Here is an 11,498-nt window from a genome sequence, read left to right as displayed (position 1 = left end):
TGTGTATTTTTTTTCTCTGCTCCTCCTTTTCCATGCTTATATCTTGGAATCAACTGAGGTGATTAATTAATATATCTGTTTCAGAAATTACTCTGTTGAAGCATAAACCATAATCACAGTAAGACAGAGTCCATCCTGCGAGATCCTGAGCATCCTCACTTCCAACTGGCTTGAGAACAGAGGGTGGTCAGCATCTTGTAGGATCAGACCTATAAAATATGATTGCTATTCAAAATGAAACTGTCAGAATGTGTCATTTAATGAAAGACCAACTGATAAGATTATTAAAAACCCAGTGTCTTTATGCTTTTATTTAGCCAAAAAAATGAATAAAGCATGTGAGCTACATGTCTCAATGTTTTCAGGTTTTCACTATTATCCTTAGGCTTTCAGAGATTCAGTATGACAGTTCTCAGAGTGATGAACAAGAATGAACATATTATGTTTTGCCTACCCTTGTTTGGCCTCCAGAGCCGGTCCATCCCATGTCTCATTAACACTATCCTTGCCAGCTCAGTAAAAGACTCTGTGATGTTAAAGTTACAAAGTGGGCTAACTTCAAAAAAAGTCATGCCTAGTCTCTCAGCATAGGCTTGTGCTTGTTCAGTGGAGACTTGACGCTTAAAGGCTAAATGAAGGCGGTTTCCAACCAGGATTTTAGGTACGCCAGGGGCATGCTGAGAGAAGAGAAACAGTAAGAGATTAGTGTTATAACCCTTCACACCATTTACCAAGAAAATACTTTACCAAGAAAAAACAGCTTTTTACAAAAACTCAGAACCCATGTTCTACCCATGAAGCATGGAACATGGCAAAAGAATGCATGACATGAGGCAAAAGTATCATCAATGATAAGCGAGTAGGCTGGGATGAGAAATTAAGGGACTATGCTTAGTTGTTATTTCCTCCCATTGTTTACAACCATCTTTCTCCAAAGCATCTTCAGTCAGAATACAAATATGTATTTTCATTGTTAAGCTACTTCTGTAAAAGCACAATTACTCTATGTTCACAGCTAAATTCAGGGCAGAATTAATTTTTGGGTACGTAAGCACCACACAGACGGCGTATGACTGCAGCACATATAAACATACGCAAGATCTTATAATCTGTCTAGCATGGGTACGAATAGCCATGAAGCTTCTTCATGCCCAACTGAGATCCCGGGTAATTACTTGGTGAACTGCACTGAAGCATCCCTCGCCCCACCCCTCTTCCCCACCTGCATTAGTCTTGTTATACAAAAAATTATATTCTGGGATTCACTTTACCTCATTTATCTCCTTTATCCATCGATCAATGCCATCAAATGACCAGCGATTTGTAATGTCATACACCAGTATCACCCCCTATGTGAAAGAATGTTAACACAAAGTTCACTTAACATATAAAATGTACAATCCCTGCAACTAAAACTGACATGTCAGAATGTAAAAACATTAAATATAATGTAGCTGCACCAACATCTGAGACTGTGGTAAATGACTGAATATATAGTATCCCCCAATCCTTGACAAATTTACATTACGTATTTACCTTTCTGGTCAGACACAATTTGAGACAGTTTAGCATATACACTTGGGTTTTTGCTCCTTGAATAACATTCCCACGACACTTCTAGCTTTTACTGCAGTCTCTATTCAGAGGTGTAATGATAAGAAGGGCTGGATATGTCTGAAGAGTGTACAGTATACACACTCCTCCTTCTTTTGGTTCAGATATAGTGATTGCTAGAGGGCAGTATTAGCCATGTAATTTCTCTAAGGATTCCCTTCCCCCACCCCACCCCTTCTTACTGTAGCATCCAATTGTGGTATCCTGTTAGGCTTGATACCCTTCCTCTCAATGATGATAGCAAAATTATGAACCATAGGATACCAACATGAAAAAGAAACTTACAAAAGTGCTTTACTTATGCGGCACATTTATACATAATTTTACAACAGCCACGTGGTGGATTTGGCCTTTTACAAACTCACCTTCCAAAATATACAGCTCTAACCTCAAAGAGCTTACAATCAAAGCCCTTAATCCTGCTGAGGGAACCATGTAGACAGAATCCTGCATGCACATGACATCCCATTGATGTCAACTGGGGCTCGTTTATGTGGTTTAGATTTTATCACCTTAGCTTGTTATTCATCACACTGCTGAGTGATAAGGAATGCCAGAGTTCACAGAAATATGACCAGGCAGTGACTCAGATCAGGCACATAAAAATCATGATAGTTCAATACAACAACAAGAGGTTCAAGTCTGCTGTGGGGATGAAAGTAGAGCCCAAAGGGTGGAGTCAAAGATGGGGTGACACTGCCAGATCAAAAGGTGACCAAAGGGAACCAATATAATTTCAGCAACTGTGTTTTGAATTATTTGTAGGAGGCACATGGATGTCCACGAGGTTGAAGACAACCTGGCTACAGTAATCCAGACAGGAGATGATCAGTGCCTAGATAACAGTTTAGACTTTAGAAACACAGAGAAAGGACTGGAATTTAAATTAAGTTTAACTGATTCAAAGAACCCTGGGAGCAGTTCTGATCTTGAGGGGAAGCTAAGATTATGCAGAGAGAGTCTGAGGAAAAACCCAAACAGATAAGGTAGAGCAGAATCTGGGACCCATTTATCTCCTGTGTAGGATTTTCTGCAACAATGTAGTAACATTCTGCTATAGCAAGTCAGATCTTTCCTTTTGGGACCAGCTTCCCCTCTTCTGGCATTATCCAACCTTCTTGGTTTGCATGCTATGCAAATTTACAATCTTCTTATAATTACCCCTCTTTTAAGCACACACTGAAATCCGTCACTATCAACAAAACACTAACGAGCTTGCTTAATTTTAAGCACATGCTTTACTGAATAGGGAGCTGCTGAAACAGAATCTGAAAGTATAAGTGCTTAATGCTTAAGATAAAGGGAGAATTACTTTGGGTAATGACAGACTGTTGTAGTTCCTAGGGCCTTCTGGGAGGGGTAAGAAGTAAGACTGTGCACCAAGCCAGTGCACCAAGCCAGACCATCACTTCTTAAATTTAATCTTGGTCTTGATTTACTTAATAAAAATATAAAGAGATGCTTTGTGCAGGTTGCTCCTGTTTCTTTCCCCCAGAAGAACCCTGTGTTGTATTCAGAAATATCACAGAATCTTATTCTAATTTACTTCATAGTGTGAACGCTAAGAGCCAGTGTAATAAGCTTCGCTACTCTTGTGATATATCTTTATCAGCTCTACGTTCATTTATCTACCAGCAATTACATATTACAATGAAGATAGTTTTGAGCTTACCTGAGCACCTCTTGAATACGAACGAAATATGGTGCAGAATCTCCCTTGCCCAGATGTATCCCTAAACAAAATAAAAGTTACAAGCTATTGAGAGAAGCAGGCAACATTTTATGTTAAGAATTAGATTTTATCAGCTCGTACTGACTGGAGAGTAACATTTTCCTACCATTTCGCAGGCAATAGCAGCCTCCAATACACAGAAGAGTTTTTCAATCCTCTGCAGTTAATAATATGTTGTCTTGCTTTCTATGCTCATGTTCTAACTGTTTTCAAAAAATAAGAGGACAAGCTCTTCTAAGCCTTACACAAGCTATTGACAGTGGAAAACAAGGAATAGTCAAAAATATTTTACAGAACCCTGTCTGGAGCTTATTTCATCCAAAACAAGGTTGTTTTCTGGTTTCTGAAAGAAAAGCCCATCTTTTACAGCAAAAGAAGACAGCAAATAGATGATGTCTACAGGTGACCCTGGTGTGACTATAATAAATTCTCAATGGAGGGGCACAAGAGTGCCTTGTAATGCCTCGGATGATGGCATGGGACCTTGTGAAGAGAAGCAAAGATGTGTTTTTGAGGCTTTTTGGGAAACCGAACGTGTGTCTACCCCAAAGTCTCTTAAGAAGAGTATATAGGATCCATCAGAATCAAAAATTATCAGCAGAATATTATGATTCCTCATGGCAAACTTCTTATTTCTGAATAAACTACAGAAAGACTTTCAATCCGTTATCCCATATAAATGTGCTGAAGGCTTAACATACATAATTCTCCTATGAAAAGCCATGAAAAACCCCTCTTCCTGGCAGCTTCTCAATGAAGCTTGGTGTTCGGTTTCAACAGTGCCTTGTATAAAGTGGAAGAAACACGAAGAAAAATAAGTACTTGTGTATGAAACCAATCAAAACAATCAAGAAATTATAATGCACAAGTGTTAACATTAATTAAATGATGAATAATTGTTTGATCTAATTTTCAAAACCATAGAAGTATAAACATGAAATCAATAGCAAGCTTTACACGAGTTGAGAAACAATAAATAAATTCTAGCTTTGAAAAATACATGTATATATAAGTCCCTTAAGTGCTTTTAAAAATACCAGCCAAAATAAATGCTTGTGTGAATGTGCAAGTTAATCCACATAGCAAGACAAACTACTGCCATTGCTATAAAATGGTACTTTGTGACAATTGTGGCAATGGCCCCTCTTTCTCTGGCCAGTGTTTGAGCCAGCAGCTCTCCCCCTTGCCAGCAGTTCAGCTGGTTCACCATTTTTGGTTTGCCTTTTCCCTACTCCATAGCAACCCTTTGGTCTGACGTTGTCGCACAACATAATTGGTTTTAGGCCCACAATTCTTCACTCCTTCCAAACCCTGCTTGTGTATAGCAGGGAACAGACTCCAGCTCTTCAGTTCCTGCTCCTTTTCTGCCCATGCCCTGCTCCTGCTGCCCAGTGTGCCCCTTTGTGCTGGAGGTTGCAGGGAGGATGGCTGATGCAAGTGCTAGCATTATCTCCTTCAGATTACATCAGCTGGGAATTCATCTACCCAAGGAGTTGTCTACCAGCCATCTTCGACCATTTTAAGACACAAAACTGCCTTAGTGGACCAGAGATCCACCCCCAAACATTAGACATCCATTCCAAAAGACTTGTTTGCAATGTCACTGCTTTTCCCAGAAACTGTAAGAGGTGCTATAATAAGATACTGTCAGGTGCCAGTCTTACACAACAGTGAATGCACTACAAAAACATAAGTAGAAATATTTTGCCTCACAAAGGCTCACCTATTTGTGTTACAGGTGTTTAGATTAATTTTTAGTCAACTTTACTGTTATTACTAAACCACTGTTTAGAGTACATTAACATCCATTCTGTGATAAGATACTCATATTGCCACCTTCTCCCCATTATCTGTGTAATATCTATGCACTTCCAAATCTTTTGTGTATTTAATCTCACAACCCCTGCATAAATTATAGAAAGACTATAAAGGCAGAGGTAGGAAAGCATTATTAGCAACACTTCACAGATGGCAGAAGCAAGCCAGAGACCAACCAAGCAAGCTAGCTGCCCAAGGTTACAAAAGAAGCCTGTGGTGGGGAAGAGAACGGAATCCAGATTTTCCAGTGTCTCGGCTATTGCCCTACCTAAACACCAGACCATTATTCTTCCCTTTGCTTGGCATTTTCAGAGTCCAGAAGACAGACAATACCTGCCCTTAACAGTTACAGTCCACTGACTAATACTGTTTAAAAGGCATTGAGGAAGAACAATTGAATGAATACTTACCACAGCTGTAGTTTTATTCGACGGCCATCCAGAAGTATGGTCGTTGTCTTGTAATCAATACCTGAAAAAAAGGTCTTGTTTAGAATTAGAATCTTAGACCATCTGCACTACATACAATGTCTAGACAGTTAAATCTGTAATGCAAGTTAACAAGAAGGAGCAAATATAGTCACTAGAGCAAGGTGTATGGGTAAAACATATCCTGTAGATTTGAAGTTATGGGGACCTCAAAGCATGAGTGTGGTCTCCTCATTGAGGAGCACATTTTCCCAGCTCTGTCTGATGGGCCACCTCTATTCCCATCCATGATTCTACAATACTCTGCCAGTTAAATGCTACTGCTTTCCTTCTGTTTCTCTGGATACGCTGCCTTGTTTATAATACCCCCTGGAAATTCCTCTCCCATGGTAACTCTACTGGCAGCTATGAGTTCCAGGAACAGCTCTCATGCTCTCTTACGAAGCAGCTGTAAGAACCTGCCCCAGCTTCTTCTGTCCAACTCTTCTCTCATCTCTATTGAGAGATTAAGGTCAGAAAGGGACTGCTTAATCTATTCTAATTTCCTGAATAGTACAGGGTGGGCAACTCCACATACCAAGTCCTTACCAAGCCCATAACTTTTGGTTGAGCTACAGTATATCTTTTAGAAAAAAAGTGGGTTACCCCCTCTAGGCATTTAAGAGTAGCTCTGTCTCCATCCTCCTGGCACATGAAACATTAAGGCTACGTCTTCTCTTGGGCAAAACTTCGAAATGGCCATACTAATGGCCAAATCGGACAATATTAACGAGACGCTGAAAAGAATATTCAGCGCCTCATTAGCAGGTTGCCAGCCGCGGCACTTCAAATGTGCCACGTTTCGCTTGCGAGCAGCTCATCTATACGGGGGGTCCATTTTGAAAGCACCCTGCAAATGTCAAAATCCCCTTATTCCTAGCATGGACATTTTGAAGTTTTGCCCAAGTGTAGACATGGCCTATATAAATAGTACTTGTGATGGTATGTTTACAATGCAGACACCAGTCCACTACAAACTGGATCAAGCTGGATGAAACTATCACTCATTACACATGAGCAACATAAGAGGCTGTCAGATTTGTTTTAAGTCAGTCACTTCCTATTTAATTCAACATGCTTATTCAAGAATTCTCCCAAATCAGGGATGCAAGGTGGGGAGTGCAAACAGCTAGTAACAGATTCTGAACTTCTCTGCAGTTAGCATTAGTCACTGTGACTTTTTTAGACATGAATCATCAGGAACAGCACGAAACTGTAACAATGATCTCAACAGATGTTGATTGTGCAGTTGTAGAAATGTAATGGTCTTTCAAGATATTATTCACTCATCTATGGAATAGCTTCTTCTGGCTTCAGCTTTAAGGATATACAACCTGCAATAGGGATACAATATTTGAACTTTCAAAAAAAGGGGACACCTCTGACAGGTGAGCCCACCACTGGGATCAGTGGGGCTCCTTGCCTGCAGGCACTCAGGTAAGCAAACCATTTGGTGGCCTGCCAGCAGCAAACCTTGTTCCCCGGTTATGAAATTTCACACACCCCCAGAGGGGCCCACCCCCTACTTTGCATACCTCTGTACTAGATGACATTTGCAGCTGACGTGCCCTAGAGATGTTACAAATGTAAAAGTTAACTTCAGAAGTTAGACATTTAAGTCAACTAAATGTTGGTTCTGTCTTCTAGATAGATCACTGCTAGGGAAAGCCAATAAAGCACAGTTTATTGCTTACAAAGTGTTAAAAGTATGTGTGGCTTCTTTTAACTCCAAGGAACACCTGTTAAGTTTAGGAACTTCTAATTCAGGGACCCCTTGCCAATTTCACTTCATATTTGGGGAAAAAAAAGTTTTATCTTGGCCCCAGATCCTATCTACCAATGGTGAAACTGCTTAGATTTTTGTGCTTTTATAGGATGGCAGTCCCCTTCCACCCCCACCCCAACCCTAAAAAAGGCTTAGAAATGGACCTCAGTAACTAATTTTAACTGTAATGTGACTGACATCACTTCATAATCTAAACTAACATTACTACAGTCATTACCAGTGCCACAAAAAACATTTCCAAATATAGATCTATAAAAATGTTTGTGGCTATTTCTGATGATATTCAATATGGGCCACATATACTTTTACCAGTGCAGCTGCCTATATTCGCGTGTAGGATGTTGCTTCGAGTAAGCTTTTTCCTTTTTTAATATAATATCTTTTGAGTCAAAGTAGTTTCCTAAAGATAATAAAATGCATATTTACAAAAAACAACCCAAGGAAAGAGAAATTGGTTAACAAATTAAACATTAAAATAGAGAATGCCAATCTAAGACACATCACTGTCAGTTAAAGGATATTATCTTGTAAATCTGCCAGTCCATTCTTCAGCAGAATTTCTTAGGTACATTAGATTACTTGACTTTCTTCAGTGAACATGCAGAGTGTATTTAAAAGGATACTCACGTTCATATAACACTACGAAAAAATTTAATATCTCATTTTAAAAAATACTTTTAAGCCTTGAATTTCAAGTAACAACCCACTCCGTTACTGCTGGGCAACTTTACATAAATAAATTCAGGAAACTGGTTATTATACTGAGGTTCAAAAACAACGGAGAAAGATTGTGTGATAGTTTTCTTTTAAGGCTCATCTGTTCCATTCTTATGAACATGACAGACTTATAATTTAAAACATATAAGAAGCCTGCTAAGTATATATCCCACTCATAGGAAAAAAGGCAAATAATTAACATATACCCTTACAGTACTGTGTGCATAACCTTTTAGGAAGCAGGTTTGCAAACTTCTTTTTTTGGTCTCATGAAATATTATGTAGGTGTATTTTGTAAGTTACAAAACAATCTCAGTGAAGTTTGAATGGAGGAGTTATTTGCATAAAAAGATTGCTACTTCGTTGAGCTTAAAGTTTTACATTTCAGCTTTCATGGCACAGACACTAAGCCTACATCTAAACTGCTACGGAGGATCGACCTGCTCAGGGTTGATCTTTCAGGGTTTTGTTTCACGCATGTGCAAAATGGTGCTTTCCTGGGTCAAAGTTGACCCTGGAATGCCTTGTAAGTGGCAAAGATTAAAGAAGGTTGATGGGAAAAAACACTCCCATCGATCTTCTTCCATATAGACAGCCATTGAAGTCAACCACCGATAGATCAATTTTAGCTAAGCAATTGGCTAGATGGAGCTTTGATCTGACCCACTATGGCTGTTCTTATGTTCTATGCATATTGTACCAGCTAAATTCACACACTGATATTTGTCAGGCCCGAATCATCTATTACACTAGATTTCATCAGATTTCACATTTAGGAAACCTGATGGAAGAGACTAATCTAGTGAATTCAATATCAAGTCTGATCTTTTTAACTTTATCAGATGCTCTGCCCACCTTCCAGAAGTTCTGGATTCCAGCAAAGCAAGTCCCCATCCTAGCAGTGCACAACTCCATTAATTTGCACATCTTCAACATCTAACAGTAGTGGATTCCACCCACTAGTGAAAGCCTCTTCTCCTGTCGGCAGTGTCACCACTCATCCACCACCCCATAGGAGTAGTAGTAGGCATCCTTCAGTCTGCATAGACTATGGATCGCGCCCTTTATAGTTTCAATTGAGGACTTCATTTACAGCATCTACTGTGACTATGAAGACCCACACGAGAGTGACAGTCCTTGCTGCATCTCTTGCAGATGTGGTGGGTGTCTGGCAAGTCCTTAGTGTGCTTTCTGTGTGCTCGCTTCTCCTCTGCTAGCTGTCTGATCCTCATCTCGCCCTTCTGAAGGCCCTTGTGTAACCCCTGCCTCCATCTGCTGCGGTCGTCTGCTAGTTCTTCCCAGTTGTCCAGCTCGATGTCTACCTCTCTGAGGTCTCTCTTGCAGACATCTTTGTAGTGCAAATGGGGGTGTCCGGGAGGTCTTTTGCCAGAGGCAGCTCACCATACAGGATGTCTTTTGGAATCCTTCCATCATTCATCCTGTGGACGTGGCCAAGCCAGCGGAGCCGACGCTGCCTGAGGAGGGTGTGCATGGTTGGGATTCCAGCTTGCTTGAGGACGGCGGTGTTGGTCACTTTGTCCTCCCATGATATTCCAAGGATGCGCCTGAGGCAGTGCAAGTGGAAGGTGTTCAGCCTCTTTTCCTGGTGGGCATACAGGGTCCAAGTCTCGCGGCCATAAAGGAGAGTGCTGAGGATGCAGGCTCTGTAGACTTGCATTTTGGTGTGAGTGTACAGCTTGTTGTTATTCCACACTCTCTTGCTGAGTCTGGACAGAGTTGTGGCCACTTTTCTGATCCTCCTATTTCGCTCAGTGTCCAATGACATGGTGTCAGTGATGGTGGACCCGAGGTACACAAACTTGTGGACGACCTCTAACGTATAGTTGTCAGTGCTGATTGATGGGGATTCAGCAACATCCTGACCGAGTACGTTTGTCTTCTTTAGGCTGATGGTAAGCCCAAAGTCCTTGCACGCTTTGGAGGACTGATCCAGCAGTTTTTGAAGCTGGTCTTCTGTGTGAGACACTACAGCAGCATCGTCTGCGAACAGCATGTCTCTGATGAGGACTTCCCGCACCTTAGACTTACCTTTCAGCCTTGCAAGGTTAAACAGTTTCCCATCAGATCTTGTGTGCGGCAAGATGCCCTCTGTTGAAGATCCAAAGGCATGCTTCAGGAGTGCGAAGAAGATCCTGAACAATGTCGGAGCAAGCACGCATCCTTGTTTGACACCGCTCCTGATTCTGAAAGCATCCAATAATGCGCCGTCATATTGGATGGTTCCTCTCATGTCTTTGTGGAACGACTGGATCATCTTGAGTAACCGTGGAGGACAGCCTATCTTGTGGAGCAGTTTGAACAGACCATCCCTGCTGACCAAGTCAAAGGCCTTGGTCAAGTTGATGAAGGCTATGTAGAGTGGCTTCCTCTGCTCCCTGCACTTCTCCTGCAGCTGCCTTAGAGAGAAGACCATGTCAATGGTAGACCTCTCTGCACGAACCCGCACTGCTATTCGGGGTACACCCTCTCAGCAATCTTCTGGAGTCTGCCAAGGATGACGCGAGCGAACAGTTTACCAGTGATGCTTAGGAGGGAGATTTCACGGTAGTTGTTGAAGTCGCTTCTGTCTCCTTTGTTCTTATACAACGTTACAATGTTAGCGTTGCGCATATCCTGTGCAACCTCATCCTCTTTCCAGCACAGGCACAGCAGCTCATGTAGGGGTTCCAGGAGTGTGTCCGCGGCACACTTGATTACCTCTGGTGGTTCACCATCCTGGCCAGGGGGCTTTCCTGCTGCAATGCTGTCGATGGCTCTCTTCAGTTCATCCACAGTCTGTTCTTGAATTCTAGATATTTCAAAGTTTTCTTGTTTCCTAAAACATAACAAGCAATTGATTTGCCCATTCGTTTCTATTCCAAAATAGCTGGATCTTTTAGTTACATACTGGAATTACAGACTGTTTTTCATAAGAACACCTTTCAAGTGTGTTTAGGTATTTCAAAGTGACACAGAAGTTCGCATTCCATCAACTGTCCTATCCCCTTGGTCCAAAAAGATCCCACCATCATAGGTGCAGGAACTAGGCATGTGGGACAAGCTGCAGCACCCCTAGATTTCAGCTGGGACTCTGCCACCAGCCCTGTGTGCCTGGGTCTTGGCTGCCAGTGCCATGCCCCATGCTGGGTGCAAGCCCGGATTCTGGCTGCCATCCAGCTTGGTGGGGGACAGGGCAGACATGGTAAGGAGGCTGACTTTCATCACTCCCACTCTTCAAAGTTTTCCCATGTCACTGCCCAACCATGAACTGACATGGACAAACACTCAGAGAAGAAGCTGTCGATTGAGTCATCTTCAGACATGCTAAATGTCCAAGGCAGCATGGTAAACAAAGGACAATCTT

The 11,498-nt window shown here is 41.5% G+C and overlaps 1 protein-coding gene across 1 annotated transcript in view; it reads right to left on the bottom strand.

Moving 5' to 3' along the window:
- RAB40B (RAB40B, member RAS oncogene family) overlaps positions 1 to 11,498 on the bottom strand; it is a 33,619-nt gene that overhangs the window by 3,091 nt on the left and 19,030 nt on the right. Inside the window, exons 2-5 of the mRNA XM_075014793.1 lie at positions 5,575 to 5,635; positions 3,287 to 3,347; positions 1,272 to 1,349; positions 455 to 677 (exon numbers count right to left, since the gene is read on the bottom strand). Coding sequence (XP_074870894.1) covers positions 455 to 677; positions 1,272 to 1,349; positions 3,287 to 3,347; positions 5,575 to 5,635 — 423 coding nt within the window. The remainder of the gene's footprint in view (positions 1 to 454; positions 678 to 1,271; positions 1,350 to 3,286; positions 3,348 to 5,574; positions 5,636 to 11,498) is intronic.

Source organism: Carettochelys insculpta, chromosome 20 (genome assembly GCF_033958435.1).
Source record: "Carettochelys insculpta isolate YL-2023 chromosome 20, ASM3395843v1, whole genome shotgun sequence".
NCBI lineage: Eukaryota > Metazoa > Chordata > Testudines > Carettochelyidae > Carettochelys > Carettochelys insculpta.
Note: the sequence above shows the minus strand (reverse complement) of the source record. Positions and strands in the feature narration are given on the sequence as shown.